At 45.7% G+C, this 17,605-nt stretch overlaps 1 protein-coding gene across 10 annotated transcripts in view; it reads right to left on the reverse strand.

Annotated features, from left to right (window-relative positions):
* The window catches only part of LOC139814111 (uncharacterized), a 130,967-nt gene that overhangs the window by 2,650 nt on the left and 110,712 nt on the right, over positions 1 to 17,605 (reverse strand). For 5 of the 10 annotated variants that reach the window (XM_071780117.1, XM_071780116.1, XM_071780109.1 and 2 more), the window contains 17 exons: positions 16,156 to 16,313; positions 13,712 to 13,839; positions 8,339 to 8,539; positions 7,381 to 7,473; positions 6,757 to 6,999; positions 5,452 to 5,532; positions 4,915 to 5,064; positions 4,373 to 4,393; positions 3,957 to 4,224; positions 3,214 to 3,600; positions 2,906 to 3,064; positions 2,640 to 2,830; positions 2,303 to 2,533; positions 1,536 to 2,048; positions 1,154 to 1,336; positions 827 to 929; positions 586 to 720 (listed from right to left, as the gene is read on the reverse strand). In XM_071780117.1, the coding sequence (XP_071636218.1) occupies positions 586 to 720; positions 827 to 929; positions 1,154 to 1,336; positions 1,536 to 2,048; positions 2,303 to 2,533; positions 2,640 to 2,830; positions 2,906 to 3,064; positions 3,214 to 3,600; positions 3,957 to 4,224; positions 4,373 to 4,393; positions 4,915 to 5,064; positions 5,452 to 5,532; positions 6,757 to 6,999; positions 7,381 to 7,473; positions 8,339 to 8,539; positions 13,712 to 13,839; positions 16,156 to 16,313 (3,245 nt within the window). Of the gene's footprint in view, positions 1 to 89; positions 165 to 585; positions 721 to 826; positions 930 to 1,153; positions 1,337 to 1,535; positions 2,049 to 2,302; positions 2,534 to 2,639; positions 2,831 to 2,905; positions 3,065 to 3,213; positions 3,601 to 3,956; positions 4,225 to 4,372; positions 4,394 to 4,914; positions 5,065 to 5,451; positions 5,533 to 6,756; positions 7,000 to 7,380; positions 7,474 to 8,338; positions 8,540 to 13,711; positions 13,840 to 16,155; positions 16,314 to 17,605 lie in introns of all 10 variants that reach the window. The other 5 variants (XR_011732337.1, XM_071780110.1, XM_071780115.1 and 2 more) reach the window with 5 other exon arrangements.

Consider the following 17,605-nt stretch of genomic DNA (forward strand, 5'->3'; position numbering starts at 1 on the left):
CAGAAGTAATGCGATTGGATCTGCTTAGCTTGATCGGAGGGGAAAAATATAGCAGAAAAAAAGACGGAAAAAAAGATGAAAAAACAAACCTGAAAATGATAATGTGACGTGCGTGTCCTATAGGGAGGGATGGAGTAAGCATGTCGATCAGTGTGCCTGGTTACCTACACACAAGCACAAAACAATCCAAACAACAATCCAAATTCCCTAAAGACGAAACTAATATTCGCCGTCTTGAACAAAAAAGCCGTTAATAAAATCGTAAAAAAGTAGCATGTATAACTAATGCATGCGTGTTCGTATTTGTGAAAAGATTACGCGAACGAAATATGCGCAATATAAACTGTAAATCCGCTCAAATCGAATGAACGTTGAAACGTTAGAACGTCGCCTCTGTAAGCGGTAAGAGAAATAAAAATCATACTAGCGATATCGAGAACTAATCGTTGCATCGAACGTGGTACAAAAAAATTCTTTTTTTTTTGCTTTCTAAAAGCTAAACGAAAACGAGCATGCTGCCATAGCTGTTACGTATAAACGATTACAAATCATGCATCGTGTTTGAAATATATTATCGACACGTACCCGCTACCATCTTACTTTTCTCCATCACTTGCTTCGCCAATATCTGATTAAGCTGAAGAATGTGTTCCCTCTGTCGCTTTTCTTCCACTACCTTGCGCTTCAAGGTGTCTGATTTTTCTACGTTAGAATCGTCGTCTGAAATCACATGCATATTTATAAAAAATATTCTTGTTATAACCATTGTCGTATACACAGAAAATTGTTAGACAGTTGAGAGGAAGGGAAAATATATATCGCGTACCACCTCCTTCCGGCGCGGTCACGGTTGTTTCCGAAAGCATTTTCCTAATCGCTTCCGCCTTCTTTAAACGTTGCTCCTGTTCTTCCGCTGTTAGCTCCGGCGTCTGAAAAATTAAAAACATAGATATAACACAGAGCTTAATTTAATTTAATTTAATTCATACACTCATGTCGCAGAAGAATTATATAAATAATATAATTAAATATTATCTCGTAATATAAATTCTCAACAATGTAGTCTTCCGATTTTTAGTTGTCACATCAAAAGTACGGACTAAATTGATTTTTGTAAAATTCAAAGAGATTAACGAATACAAGTTGCAAGTACCTGTTCAGGAATATATCGCTCGGGAATGACAATCTTATTAGGCGTGCCTAACAGCTGGTCTATGGTGCTCTCGTTATATTTCAACTCCTTGTGACTCAACGTCGATCGCACCACATCCGGGGCGTTTATCCTGGGTCTGAGCGCTCTTTCCATGTCCAGATCGTCCCTGGCTCTACCCATACCCTAGAAATTGTCAAAGAACCCGTAACGTATGAGCGTAAGATCAGAGTTTTTTTTTCTGCCACGACGGGCAATAGAACGGCACAGCGAAGCGATGAGTCGAAAGCGAGTGTGACAGGAAGTAGACAAGGTGAGACACAGATAGATGAAAACAGGGAAGTGAGAGAAAGAGAACAGAAGTTGAATGTTAAACAAAAAATACCATCTTCGAGAAAGTGTCCTCTAGATCGAGCACCGGTTTGCTACTAGACACAGTGTAATGCCGCCTCTTTTCGCGAGGTATTTGCCTTCGTCTCGGTCCCTCCACCCTCTTCTCCGTCATCTCTTTGATTATCTGTTTGGCAGCCTCGCTCTTGAATACCGGCGACAATTGCGGCGATTCGGACTGGTTTGCGTTCGCCGTCGTCGCGGCGGCGGCGGCGGCGGTCGGTCTCTCATGAATGCCGACGTTAGCCGGCGACGTTAATTCGGGGCTCATGGCACCCGCGAGAGTGCCGATTTTCTCGTATTGCCTGTACGGTCCGAGCGAGTAGTTGTGATAGTGAGGCTGCGCGGCGACCGTCGCCGCTTGCGACGGATAATTCTGGCTCTGGCACGGGCTGTACGACGAGGCGGTGGAGTAGTTGGGCGAGCTCATCGGCACGTGAGAGCTGGACGTAGGGCTATCCGTGTACGGTGACAGAGTGCTATCGGAGCTGCCGTCGTGACTTTCGAACTGCGATGGAGCGTCAAAAAAAAATTGTCAAACGCCGGGATCGAGTGGGATTAACAAAAAAAGAAAAACGGGCGGGCGAGACGAGCGGCTGGATGCTCGGCATTGCTCGGGGTGTAGAATAAAAATCATCGATAATACTCGCAAAAAAATACATGTATATGCCAACGAACATGGGGAAGTGAGGTTTTGCTGTATCTCTGGGTGCTCTGGAACTGCCGCGTTGTTCTTTATCGAAAGTTATTGCTGGAACTTACCCTGATCTTATGCCGACGCGCCATCATGCTCTTCAGGGCGTGCATGCTGTCGCTTCGCGGCGGAGGCACCACGGGTCCGTAGGGTATTCCGGAGTGCTGCTTCTGCCCGCCGAAACCACGTGGCAGAGACATGCTCCTTTGGAACTGAACGTCATCCAGTTCGGACAGCTGAACCGTGCTCTGCGCGTGAACGATCGGCGATTCCTCCACCACTCTGCCAAGCTGAGCTTTCTAAATGTTAAAAGATCGTTTAGCATAATGTCTTTTTTTATTCATTTCTGTTTAATTGAGAAGAGATTTGAAAGACCGCGTGTAATTGAGGACAGAGCGATCTTACTTCGAATTTTTGGGAGCCTCCGAGATCATCGTCGCACAGTCTCTTCGCGCCGCCCGGCGCTTGAAGGCCGTTCGTCAGGGGAATTCCGAGATTGCCAGTTCTATCGCCGCGGTCCCTCTGTCGCCTTTCCGATTCGCGTTTCACTATGCGCACCGTCTTAATCTCCTGCTTCTCGCGACTGTGCATTAATCCTGCGAAGGCACGGAGAGAATGAGATTTCCAACGTACGTCGGGCTTAAAATTGTTTCCGCGAACGAGCAACTTACCGGCGAATTTGTTATCCTCGTTTTGTCTATAATTATCGTTGAGTAACAATGCTTCCTCGCTCAAGGGGGGCGGCGGCGGTGGGATATATTCCGGAGCAGGGTTCGGTGCGCCATTCAACACGTTTCCGTTATGCTTGCTCGTGTCGGCGACATAATCGCCTTGCGTTAAAAGTACAGATCGATATCAGAATTATCTTATAATCGCGCTAATCGCTATTAATAATGCTATTTATATAAATGAACGTGAATAAATCTGTTAATATCAATATGATAGAATCAATTCTCATATAATCCAACAAGAATATTACCTGCTGCTCTCGAATCCGTATTAACGTACAGAGGCGCCACTTGAATCGCGCTACCTTTGCCCTGCATTTGATCCTTTAATAATTGTTGCTTTAATTGGTGCTGTTGAATCTGCTCGCGCAGCTGCGGCGAGAGCGCCGATATGTGATTTTGTGAGGGCTGCACGACGGATTGCTGATTATGTGGGCGATTCAACGGGGATAGGTCCTTGTACTGCGTAGGAGAGCCGTATCGCTGATGAGAGCTGTCGTTTTGCCTGTTCGGTGGTGAGATAGACAGAGACGTGCTCGACGGTGAGTCCAAACCGTGGTCCAGAGTTATTCCGGAATCTAAGTCGGTCTCCAGCCAGGAGTTTTGCGTACGTTTCTTCGAATGATGTACCTGAGGAGCTGAGGGGAAAATTGCATCTTTTAAGCACGTCTCTTTCTTTTCATGAAAAATATACATTGCAATTAGTAGTTGATAAATAATTAACTATCAATATAACATACTCCTTTATTTGCAATATATATTTGTGTAAATGTAAGGATAAGCACTGTGCATTTATTATTGATTAAAACAATTTTTTTGGACATAAATTTATTTAGATAAAGTAATAATAAAACTTGATTGGTAATGAGACTTTATTACACCATGAATTTTGCAGTCTTTGAATAAGTTTGTAGTCCTTGGGTCAGTCTTGTCTGTCGAGTTTTGAAATTTTCAATGGCGGTCATGTTTCGACACCTTATATTGTTAGACTCACCGTGCGGTGGCTGCGGGCGAATTTGCTGCACTAAACTGTGAGATTTCTCCGTCAGTTGGCGAACTTGAATGCTCAGTTCCTTCCTCTGTCTCTGCAGATCGCCGACGAGTTGTTGCACTCGTCGTAATTCCGCTTCCAGCGGTGCGGTCGTGCTCGAGGTGTCCCTCGCGATGTTACCGGCGTATCTTCTGGACGCTTGCACCTTTTGCCTCAGCACCACCAAATCTTGCTCCAACCTCGCGTTCTCGGCCACTGTTTCCTCAAGTTTCTGAAAGCACGCGAGAGAATCGCGCCGGGCTATCAGGGACAAGAACGCGCGACTTTGAACGACAGTTGACCGTCGTGCAACGAGAATGGCAAACTAAACGGCGAACGACGGAACTGAAAGGTATAATGTTGTGAATAATGCAATTTACCTGGAAGAATACCGGTTTTACCTGGAAACAGTGAATCGAGACTTTAATTGCGATACGTAATGCGATCTGCTCTCGTCATTTAAATTTTCTCTTTCTCTCTATCGTGCTATTATCTTCTCGTGTCATTATTATTCTCGTAATATCGCAAATTCAGGTTGCAAAGGATAAAGAGAATAACAGAAGACAAACTTAATAAAAGCACGCTAAAACGCGATGAAACGGACGTGCATTTCAATCAAATGTTCGTCAATAAACGAGTAACTCTGTTAAATCGCGTCAAAAAATCTGTTATTAACAGAAACATCAGCAATAATGAAGCCCGCTTGCATATTCAATACGTTTCGCGACGTTAAAAAAAACGTACGAAGAATAACGAGCAGCAATTACTCGCATTTTGAAATCCGGATTGACGCACAGATTACTTGTTTTTTCTGCCAATCAATTCGCATATCGTTCGTAATAATGGATTCGCGGACTCGGGGTCGATCGGGACGCGGGAGGGGGCCGGAGAGACGCGTATCAACATTTTCGAAATTATCTACCTTCGAGTTATGAGCGAGCAGTATCCTCACTCGGCTCAGCTCGCGCTCCAATAGGAGTTGCTGCTTCCGATATCGCTCCGCTTCGGCCAAATTGCTTCTGCTACCTTGCAGTTTGTGCCGCAACCCGCCCAAAGCCTTCTCGAGTATTTCCTGCGAGCATTAAGTCGACCAGGCGTGTAACGTGATACAGTAGATTTCTGTATCTTGGGATTAAAGACAACTGCTTGTCATTTCGAGGTTTATTGTTATAACGTCGTTTTAGTTCCAGGCAAATAACGGCATCGGCTCGCCCCTCTAAGCTGTCGATAAATATCGTATCGAAATGTCTTCGCGGGATAACGGAACTTTTCAGGCTCGAAGTCAAATTCGATAGAGTATTGCAGAATGCATTTCTCTCCTAGAAGAAAACTTCCGTACATTCGTCAAACTGTCGGGAGGCCGTTACATCAATTGCATTTCTTGAAATGTATTCGAAATTTTTTTAATAGTTTAAAAGTTCTCTCCTAAGTTATTAGCCATTACTATGCTGATACCAACCTTGTCCTGTTGGAGACTATGCAGCGTGCCAGATTCCTCCTGGAGCAGTCGATCGAGTTTGTAGAGCTGCTGTACTTTGGCCTGCAACATAGAAAGGATATCGAGTGAACTATACGAAACCTTCAAATTTCGATATTCAAAGGATAAGTTAGCGTTTCGACTGGAGCAGATCTCGGGAAAAGGGCGAGATCCAGAGATCCGCCATTATTAACTCTAAAACAATGTTCCAGAACCTCCATTTTCTCGGCGACTCCCTCTATTTCCACAATTTCTGTCCACAATTGAATTTGTTAAAAATATTCATGTCCATGTTAAAAATATTCATGTCCCAAAGGGACAATTTTCTTTTGACAATTATATTCGATAATATTATTATTTCGACAATATTACATATTCGAAAATATCCATTAGTGACACATAATTTTTAATTACTGCAACAGTTATTATATTTTCCTATATAACAATTATTTTAAGCCTCTTTGAAGCCAACGAGATTAATTACATTAAATCAAATATTACTGAAAAATGAGAGAAAAGGGATATTTTTTTCATTTTCTCGTTTTTATTTCTCGTTTGTCACATGGAAATAAAAATGCATTGGACTGCACAAAAGTAGATTAATTTTGTTATTCTAACGGAATACGCTTCTTAATTTCGACCGGTGAACGACGACGTATGTAATTGTCAAAATTCTCGAGGATAACAAGAAAGAAACGAGACGTAAGATACTAAATGGATACTGTCCGTAGAGACTTGACTCGTCTGGAAAGTATATCCTTCCGTAAAGTGAGCTTTCCGCGAAAGAATTTACGACAGGTCGTAAGTGTCGTCCGAGTTCGGTCTCTCTCGTGGTTGTGCCTGCGAGGGTAATTCTTAATTTTTGCACGTATCCTTTTTCCGATCGGACCTTTTTACAACCTGTCTACCGCGGCTACCGCTTAGCTTATAACACGCGGGAGACCGCAGGAATTACTTTCATTGGTCAAGAAGACTTCGGTGTCTGATGCGCTTCACGCACGGAGTATTACATCGCGAAAAGAATGTAATAATAGGAAACGAAAGAGACAGAAATTAGAACGAATAAGACGTACTTTACGGGTGATATCTGACGAGATTGAGAAAGCGAAGAACACTTTTTAATAATCGAGACATTCGTTTATAAAATCGCACATTTTTGTAATTAACGCATTTTTTTCGAGACGAAACGACTTTCTGACGCTGTAAAAGTAGGAATTACTTGAAAATTGTGTAACCGCAGAAATTTAACGCTAGGCTCTTTCGTGGCACGATAATTAAATGAATCACCTGCAACTGTCCGTGATCGGGACTCAGTCTGTCCCAATCTCTGCGCTCCTCGGCCAACAGTCGTTGCTCCTGCACCCTTTGATTAAATTCCAGACGGTCGCGATGATCCCTCGCGTTCTCGTGCATCAGGTCGTGGCGAGAACCGGAAACATTGCTGGTCCCGTTGGCAGTGTTACGATTATACAAAGAACCCAGCTTCACCATATTGTCCACGAGGTTCACGAGAGGCTTGCTCTTCTCGTACTTTTGGGAGGAAAAACAGATGCGATTAAACTTGGAGCACTATTTATACAAATGTGTATTCACACTTAAAAAGATAGTATTAATTACATCAATATTTTAACTTTATATTGCTACACGACACCGAGAATCGAAGAATCAAAGCTCTCGGCTACATTTTTTAAAGTCCAAGGAAATTATAATCTTGATTCATTTTTTTTTAACTTTCATTTTCAGCATTAATTTTTCTCGAATTTTCAATGGGTAGATTATGTCATCATCGCTCTCTTTTTCTCTCTTTTAAGCTATATACTAATTACCAAACCCATCGTTTCATATCTATGTGAATAATTTGAGGCAGATACCTCCGCGAGGCGCGCACTTCGCGTAATAAACGTGTCTCACCTGCTTCTCGAGATCCATCAGGTGCCTCTTGAGTTCCTCGAGTTTTTGAAGATTCTCTAGCCGTCTCGGCGTGTCGAGATCCGCCAGTCTAGCCTGCGGGTGCAAACAAAATATACGAAACGTTTATCGCGCTGCGATCAAGGAGTCCCTTTCTCCCTGCTCTCCGTGTGCCGATTTAACGAAAACAAACAACATTCGCGTTTTCGCGCGTTTAAGCGACACTCCGTGACACACAAGACGGACAATAATGCAACGGACACATATTTGCGTAGAAAGGCGACCCTAAGTTCGACTCGACTTTCTCCTCGAATCTCGCACGTCGCGAGATCGCAGGTGTATATTCATCTACGTCCCACATTTGACGCTGTACGTAAGCTATCTGATAACGTTTTCGAGGATCGTGTTTTTTTAGATGAGACTCCGACTCGGCGTTAAATATAGGACGTGAAAGAACCAAGCGTGTCGCGCTTGTCTAGCGGTCAACTACACTTTGCGGATCGCGAAGTCCGTAAAGCGCAATTGAATCAATCCGTTATTTGCACGCGAGCGTTACGTCACGTCGTCAACGATGAGAGAAACGAGACGTCGATCGCTCATACTGTATCATCGTCACGTGGAGATTCACAATCTGCGTGCATCTACATTCTACAACAACATCGATCTATCCTAACACATCCTGAAAGATCTCGTCAAACTGCACGGTCGTCTGTCAAAGCGAATTATCTCTCTCTCTCTCTCTCTTCCTCTCTTTCTCTCTAACATCAAAGCGATCGTTAAAAGCGGCGCTCCTCGAGGGGCGCCTACGACATATCCCCGTCCTCGAGACGGCTCCGGTTTTGCGGCCCCTAACGGGCCCCACACGGCCCACTGCCAACCGTCACCGTCACCGTCATCGTCCGTGGATCATCTAATTACTGTGAAAATTTCGTGAGATCGCGTGTGCAAGCACTCTTCGGACCTGCGCCTCGATCTCCATGTGGCACGTCTCCATCGCCTTGAGGACCGTCGCGTTCTGCCGTCGCAGCTGGATCAGCAGCAGCACCAGTTCCTCGTGGGTCCTGCCGAGGAGCTCGCCGGCGGAAACGCGCACCAGCCCGGACGCGCCAGCCTGCGCCACCAGCCTGCCGCCGGCATCCGCTCTCAGGGAGCTGACGTTACTCTGTCGAGGCATGCAATCGTCTGTTAGCCACACACACGCAAACAACGCGGGGTAATCGAGCTGTGACACACGGGATTGTTAATTACGGGGCCGTGAGGATTACTCGAGGGATATCGCGTGAGACGGTTTTTCGCCCGAGACGGAGAAATGAGAGGACGAGGTTCTTATTAGAGAAAGCTATAAAAGCGACGGATTAATCTCGCAATTATACACGGAGCGCACCGAGTATGCGTACGTGGATTTGCAGTGATTGGCATGGGAGAGAAGAAAACATTATCATCGACAGCACGAATTAAATTATCAACATTTCGCAGCCGCGTTAATTAACACCTGCCTGCAGCGATAGAATATTATTATCTCGAATCATTCGATTCAATGAGATCTTTCAGAATATGCGATAACTCTTGCTTTATACCATTGACATATTTTCTTCCTTTTACATATGTCTTTCCTTGCCTGTATGTAGACCAAAATGTACTGTCACGACAATGTAATGAAAATGTGTGTACGAATATCTAGTTTCGCGGGCCATAACTGATAGTAGAAACTAGCCGCGGAAACAGATTCCACGTGAATTGCGAGAAATATAGAGAATGCGGCGAGCCGCATTGGCCCGAATTAGGTGGCCCGTTTAGCCCGAATCGAAATTTCAGCCGGCGGTTTTACGTCAGTTGTGCCTGCGAGATTGTACGCGAACTTTTTAACTGCTGGAATTTCTCGGCGAGAGCCTAGGCGGGCGCAGAACGGGGATTACCGCTTAGCCGATCTCTCCCCCTCCGTCTGCCATTTTGCATTCGTCGCCGCCGTGTTCCAAAACCGCTACGTTTTAGTGGCTTTTACGGTTGGATTTGTGGTAGCTCGGCAGGCGATGCGAGAGACGGGATACACCCGACCTCGTGTAATACGACGGAAGGCAACGCGACGTAAAATGAAAACGCGATGCAAACTACAAACAATTGATGAAATAACAACAGTTATCGAGGAGTAATTTGTTTAATATTTGCGCTGCAAATTGTAAATAAATAATAATAAGTGACACGCTATCAATTTACGAGCAACTGCGTTGCTCATTCAGCTGAGTATTTACCCGCATTTACGTCAAACAACGTGTGTTAGTGTAACGATATTATTTCGTTAGCGAAAGAGAATCCATTATTTCAGATCGCGTAGAAATATTCTTTTAGCTTCAATTTGCATTGTTTGGGACGAAACTGTCGTCGCGTAAGAATCCGCGATTGAATATTTATTTCTGATCCCTCTTTCTCTTTTACAACTGTCGATTTTTAAAAATAACTGTATAGCTCAGACTCTGGCCGGTGTTTATCCGTAACGTTCTCGTACGGTAATTTTTCGTAGTAAGCTTCGAGCAAATTGGCCGGATGGTCGTATTTCTACGTGTGCGCCATCGCAAGAATTTCTAAAGGTCGTAGAAAAGCGAAGGAAACGGAGGGCTTGCCTCCGTAGTTTTCTATTACTTTCCAATTTTCTAATACCAAGGCACTCTTTGCCGGGAGACAAGCCAGAGGCGGCGTACAAATTCTCATAGACATATCGACACGGACGAACGCAAACAGATACAGGTCACGCCGTGGTTCGATGCACGTAGCGTTGCGGCGAAGAAACGGCCGGGATTCCGTCCGGCGAACGGTGTACGAATGAAATTCGAGGCAATCACCATTGGATCGTGGCTTTCTTCCGTGCAAACGCCCCTTCTTTATTTTAACAGGCAGGTCCCAAAAGATAGCTCCCGTACGCTTCTCGCATTCCGCCGGAATCCTCGCCGATCGCACGGGAGTATCTCTGCGCGAGGTCGCGCAATCTGTATTCGCGGGGTATACGCGCGCCGAAGCGAGATCGAGCGGGCATTTCCTCGCGAGGAATGGTCGCTCGGCGAATCTTGAATCCTTCGCTATACGTCGAAGTACGTTAACATGACTGCGCGAAGTAGGTATATACGACGAAGTGCATTGCGAAAAGGAAAGGCACGCTCGCGCTTGCTCATCGCATCGCCAAGGACAATTCCTCGTTAAACAAGCCAGCACGCGAGTTTTTGCAGAGAGCCAGGGAGTTTTCAATTTGCCGCATTCTATCGCGACTTAACACCGGTCGATTTTTTATTTTCTCTCTTTCACGTGTAATTATCAATATCGCGGTGTTAATAGGTATTTCTTCTTTCATAGTGTCGACATGAAAGCATCCATTTCACTCCCTCGAAAGTGCGTATATACGAACAAACAAAGCGTAGTGTCTTCAAGTTCGTACAGAGAGATCCGTGTTCTCGGAGTCATCTGCTAAATATATCTTTAGAATGTTTAATAAAAAGTCTCTGTGAAGGTCAGTTTTGATTCTTCCTAATTTTGAATCTTCAACTCCAAACGAATGTATCGAACGGTTACTTGATCGCACTCCAGAGATAGGAACCTGTTGGCATCTCGGGTTCTCCATTTAACACGTTACCTGTTTAAGCCCGTGGAAGCTCCTGCGTCTTTTTCGCGGATTGGCCAGGCGAAGGGATGCTTCAGCTCGCAGAAAATCAGGAAGTTTCCACCGCGAAGTTTCCTCGCGTCGGGGCGACGAACAGGACGCGATATGGCGCGCGTCGAGCGACGCTTCGGCGGGCGGACTGGCGTCATGCCCGGTCGGATCGGCTAGCTTGTTCGCCGACCGACCGACCGGCCGGCTGCATAGTGTGCATCGCCGCCTTGCCTGGCTCGCCCGGTGCCCGGCGTTTTGTACCTTTTGCCCCCGAAGGGCCCCGGTCGTCCCTCGACTGCACGCGGGTATGCTCGCCGACAAAAGTTCGGCGCTGCTTCGTCTTCCTCTCGCTTCTGGCTCGTCGCGACTCGCTCATTTCGCGGATGTTTCGCTGTCGACTTCTTTTGTAGTATTAGCCATCAGAACGCGGATTACATGAACGAGATCCACGCGCGGTAACGGACATCTCGCGTGTTCTTCTTGCGGAGAATACTCGCGGTCAAACGTGTTCCTAAGAGGTGTCGGCTTACGCGGGAAGATGATTCGCGGTTTAACGTTATCGTGATGGTTCGATCGGTGAAGGGGAAAAAATAATATTTCGCGACTTTTGTTTCTGTAATACGATCGCCAGCGGTCGACGGTAAATTAAAATCCGAGACGCAAATTGAATTTCCGAAAGAATGCTATTTTTTCATTATATCCAAGCTGCTGCTGAAGGTGGGAAGATGAGAAATTAGATATTCGTGCAAAGACGGAAATTTAAGATTTTGACGACCTATTTCGCTCAGCTTCCGATGCGTCTGTATTGCACGCGACGTCTCCACACTACACAAATTCTGACGGCATTTCACGAATTCTGCATTGCCTCTGACATATCATGTCAGAGTTATTCCTTTATATATATACGATAAGATTCGTCGTAAGGAGCTCGACGAATTTGTGTGGAAGGATGAATGCCGTGCCGTCATGCGCAGGCGGCGAGATCCATTGTGCACGAAGCTTAAGACCCGTCTGCAGTTCCTTGGCACGGTGCCCTTGCTGACCGGCGCTGACCGTATGCAGGATCGACCCTGGACCCCATGCCTCTCGGTTGTCTCTTTTTCTCCGCCGCTTCTCCCTCGCTCCTTTCGCCTCTCCTTTCCCATTCTTTCCCTCCGGTTCCACTCTCCCCCTTTCGTCCTGGCCCTCTTGCCGCCCTTCACCGCTCCATTGTAATGGCGCCAGGACGACGACACTCGGGTCGTTACTTTCTTGTGCCTCCTCGCGTACCGCGCGCTCGAGATAAGCTCGCGTTAAGAAAACGACGGGCCCCTCATCCGAATACGCCGTTCGCCCGGGCGAAAAATCCGTCGAATCAGAGTATTCGCTCTGTTACCGGGAGAGGCCGCGAAATTGTGCCCGAAGAATGCCGTCTAACAGGATTATTTGTAGCGAAAACTTTGTAAACTCCTCGAGCCGCGTTTAGAATTTTACGACGCTTGCATACTGAAGAAGCGACTTGAAAAAGTCAAAGGTAGAGGAGGTACGCTGTCGTATACAACTCCATTAGATTCTTCGCTATTTCAACGTGACCACGCGGTTGTAAAAGTTTTCCACTCGGTTCTCGATACTCTTCATTTGTCCCATTCATTTTTGATCGCAGGATCATGACCTACTACGTAATAACGGCGATAATGACCTATTTCGTATTCGCGGATCAATGTGATTGTCCGATCCATAAATTATGAGACTCCATCGACGATAACTTCATCAGAATTGTTTCCGCTTTGTAAAGTCGAAAACGTTGATAAAAATGGTCCGCCTCGCGTTTATTGCGCGCGATATACATCGTATAGTATCAATTCCGTTCGCATCGCGATGCGGACCGTGTGTGTAATGTTCGAAGGTGCTAGGTCTCTCTCTCTCTCTCTCTCTCTCTCTCTCTCTCTCTCTTTCTCTCTCTCGAGGCAACATTTTAATTAATTGAGCTAATGGAATTTACATGCTGCGATGATGATATGCAGGCTACATCGCGTCAATAAAACGGACAACGTGTATACGTTTGCGTGGACAAAGACAAAGAGACAGTTATGGATAAAGCAGCAAAACGACAGACCGTCGATCGTGCAACATCCGCGGGAGAATCTCGCCATTTCGCGTCTGCGGCGTCTGGTAATGCGATCCGCGGCGCGATAACTCGATCCGCCGTTTGTAAATCGAGGATTTCCAAAGCTCTTCGCCTTTTTATACGGACGATAAACTCGCGTCGCGAACACGCTACCGTGCGACGCGTATACGTAATTTATTTTTACGAGTCGAAAGATTAGTCGAAAGAGTAGTACACGCTCGTAAACAAACCGCAAGCAATTTGCGAGAATGTAAAGACCTCACCGCGGCGGAACCGAACCGTAACGCCGTCGGATATGTCAGCGATCGGTGGGACTACGTGGCGATTACAGGTGACACTTTTACGAAGCCTCGCGAGCTCGCATTTCGCAATCATCCTCCGGCCATAAATTTCCCGTTTGCGGTGACCGGCCACCGCGACGACGCGACGCGACGGCGGTTAATTCACGCGCGCGCGACCGTTGCACGATCGATGCCGCGAATGGACGCGCGAATTTCCTCTCTCCATCCATCATGCTCTGCCATGCCAATCGGGATCGACGGGACGCTCTTTCGCGCCGAGACGTTAAAGGCGACTCGCGTTTCGCTCACCCTTTTGTGCAGCAGCTCGCTGCAGTCCGCGCGCGATCGCTGTTGCTGCTGTCGCTGACCCGTCATCGTCGTCGTGCCCCCGCCGCGGTCGACCTCCCTGCCGATCGGGCTGATCATTTTTCTCTCACCTGCGAACAGAAAGGAGGAGATAAGTTACGCGAGAGAAAGCCGCGAGAGGAAGCGGAAAGCGCCCGCTGGAAAAGGAAGTCGCGTATTTCTGAGCGTGTCGTAACGAGGCCGGAACTATCGGAATCGACTGATATTCCCGAAGATTTTTTTTTTCTTTGTTCCTCCTCCCGCTGTTTCGCTCGCGGGCTCAGACTCGCGGCGGAGTAGCGAAAAAAATTGTAATAACGAGCGAGCAGATTGACTTTCTCCTTAATCACGTGAATGGCAGTCGTTTGTATTTTCGCCTCAAAGCGCCGGAATTGTCGGAGCTACTTCCTTTCGTTTATAATATTACATCCGTTGTATACGGGATGTCGCAGGCATTATCGTTTTTCAGACACGGATACCCGCTGAATTTCTTGGAAGAACTTTAGAAGAGTGTTTTCTTAGCAAGACTTTAATGAGATGAGCTAACGATTCGGATTAAATTATAAATTAATTTTTTGTTTAAAACATAAATTCGGTTTCGCTCACTTTTATTTTTAATATCCTTGAAAGATGTATCGGGAGATATTGAGATATTAGCATATTTGTTCAGACTCCGCTATCTGCGGCTGAACGATAATGGATCTGGGACGACCTGCATAGGATATTCAAATGCCTACAGAAATGTTCCGCAGCTGCGACCGTTAGACGCGTCGTAAAATGGAGAAGCACTTCCGTCTAACGCAGAAAATTGCGCAGCTATTGTACCTATACAGATGCAATCCGATTGCACGAAGAAAATTCTTGGTGGACCGTGGTATTTAGATTGCGGTGTGCTTCCGCCATTCTTTCTGGAAGACGACATTTGCCAAGAAATATCCTCCGCATTCGTGCCACCAAAGAAACCACAACGTTCATCCAATTTTCTTAGCATCACAATCATATTCGATTCTCCAAACACATCGCGGTTATAAGGGAAAGAAAGAGAATTGGCTGTAAACTCGTGCCGTTAACTCACCTTCGAAATGCTCGTCATTACAAATTTACGATCTCTTTTGATTCAAGAAGGAATAACGACGCGCTGTGTAATTATGATTTCTTTCTCATTAAAGCCACCGCGTAATGCTCGCGCGCGGTGATATTGTGCAACCTCAATCCTCGGTAGTTGAATTACCCGAAGCCTGATGATATCGATCATGCGTGCCTTTGCGTATTTAGGCGGGGCGTACGGGATTTATGCACACGGGATTTCCATTATTCCGGCGTTGTGCATTAGACGGGCGGCGCACACAAGCCCTTACACCGGGACACCACCGCCACGGATCCTCGGATAATTAACCCCCGGACGCCCGCTGAAATTCTCGACCTAAATTTATGTGCTTTTCAGACGGTTCGGCAATCTCGCGATTCAGAGCAGACGTTAAATCGCCGCTTAATCTCACGGGTATTAATCGCTCATTCGCCGAGCGCGGTTCATCACTTGTAAGTTTCGCGCGAACCAAATGTTCCGGACGTGCTGAGTTAGGCCAGCTTTGAATATCAGAGGCAGAGATTTGCCGCAGTGATATATTGAATATATAATATAATGTGAATATATTATATATTTCGTAATACTGAGGCAAAAGAGAATTATTCGTTGTGTTGTGCTCATTTTGTGTGTATTGCTGAATAGAATGCTATCTTTTTTTCTCAAGCAAATTGCGAAAAGACCTTTGCAATGATTGTATCGTTCTTCCGTTGCGTGCCGTAAATTTCTGTTACAGAATTAAGATAACTGTTACACGAGAAGTCTTACGTTATGGAAATTTGTCGCGAATAACTTTGAAAAAATCCGATTAATTAGCCGCGCTTAACGAGCTATTAATTCCGAATAGCGCAATATACGCTGAACGTTGAAGGATCATTTTATAAACCTTTTATAAACGTGGGCGTTGTATGCCTTTGACATTGTCTTCGTCAGCGTTATTAATTAGCGTTTACTTGTGTGCTTTGTACACGAGTAGGAGGAAAGTCGATATCGGGCGCACTAACTCGCTCGGAGACGTTATTACGACAATCCGGTCGGTCGACGTCGTAACTCTTTTTCCTAACCGGCAAACTTGGCCGCGTCGCGATAGCGATTCGTATTACGACCAACAATATATTAATTGCGCCTTAACCAACTTCGCGTTCGAGGCAAAAGTTCGAGTTCTTTCATAAAGCCGGATTCTCCGGGGTATTCGTCGGCGATTAATCGCCTCGCCGCTGCCCGGGGTCCACGGGGTCGGCTCATCGAAAAGTTTCCGTGGAAACCGCGCGGGGAAAGAGTATCGGGCAGATCGATAAATTATAGACACAAAAGGAAAACTTACTTGGACTGTGCACGCGTATCTCGCTGTCGCTGGGACTGGAGACACGGTGGTCGTTTAACGAAGCGACCCGCAAGTGTCCGATCGGGCTGATCAATCGCTGAGTGGAATGACCGCCCGGCGATGCTAACCTCAGGTCCCTCATGTCGTTACCGGTAACCCTGAAATTTGACGAGCAGGTCAGTGGGCCGATTCGTCGAAGGCCGCGCGCTTGAAACGACGCCGTAAAGTGATGTAACGCGGAAAGAAACTGTGTGAGAGAGAGAAAATTAAGTCGCTGAACGATTCGAAAGGAAATGCGATGCTCCGTGGACGTCGACAGTTATTATTTTGAACAACGCTGTTAATCTACGGCTATTAAATATGTCAAATAAATATTGACAATTTTCGAATCGACATTTCGCAATTTTCATTCGACACCACGGCATTATCTTCTCACCCGCAGTTTATAGCGACAGGAGCTTTGCCCGATTAATCATGGGTGGGAAAATCGATATTTAACGTCCGAGACAAATAAACGTGGCTACGCGATACAGCAGAAATTAGATTCGCCGTGAAGGTAAACCGCGACGCGAATATACGTGCGAGAAAATTGTATTATCAAGGTGACGCGGTTTAGCTCACGCCTGGCAATAAATAGAGCTCGGCGAGCTTGAGAGCGGCTCTCACGTCGATTATGACATCGCGACGCCCTTCGGTCTAATTAGTGACGTCTAGCTGGCTAGCCTCTCCGCGTAATGAAAATTTAACGACGAAATTACATTACGCGCTATTTGCGCGCTCTTGAAATCGGTTTAAAAAATTATTGCGTTCCTTAGATAAAAAAAAAAGGTTATTCCAGCTAATTGCTAGTTGTAAAAAGATTTTTCAGAGGATGTATAATTGTACAATTTCATACACGGAAGAAAATTTAGCTAAAGGATTTGCTACTATATATACGGACAACTAACATTTTTTGCTGCGAGAGCTAATTGATTTTGCAATAATAGCAAAACCTTTTGCTGCAATAGCAAAATTCAGCAAAACTGTTTGCTATTGCAACAAAATGTTTTGCTATTATTGCAAAATTAATTTAACATCATATTAAAATCATATTTAACAAATAGATTTGCTGTTGCAGCAAAACCTTTTTTTTCCGTGATCGAGAAGCTAAATTAATTACTGCAATTGCGTCACCGCGTAATCCTCGCGTTATGAGTTGTCAAGAACACGCAGGAAATTTGATCGGTTGTACATTTCGCGTCAAACTAACAAACGTTGTTGTTGTTTGCGCGAGCAGACGGGCGAGTAATTAAACAGCGACTTAAATGAACGAACCTACACGCGCATGTAAGGAGTTACGTACATAACGAGTTATTTACGGACTAAATCGGGCGATAGCTAATCGCTTCTGTGTTTGGGTGGAAACGCGCGCTACTCTGCCTTTTATGGCGATTAATTTATCCTCTTCTCC

The sequence above is a fragment of the Temnothorax longispinosus genome, chromosome 6, assembly GCF_030848805.1.
Source record: "Temnothorax longispinosus isolate EJ_2023e chromosome 6, Tlon_JGU_v1, whole genome shotgun sequence".
Taxonomy (NCBI): domain Eukaryota; kingdom Metazoa; phylum Arthropoda; class Insecta; order Hymenoptera; family Formicidae; genus Temnothorax; species Temnothorax longispinosus.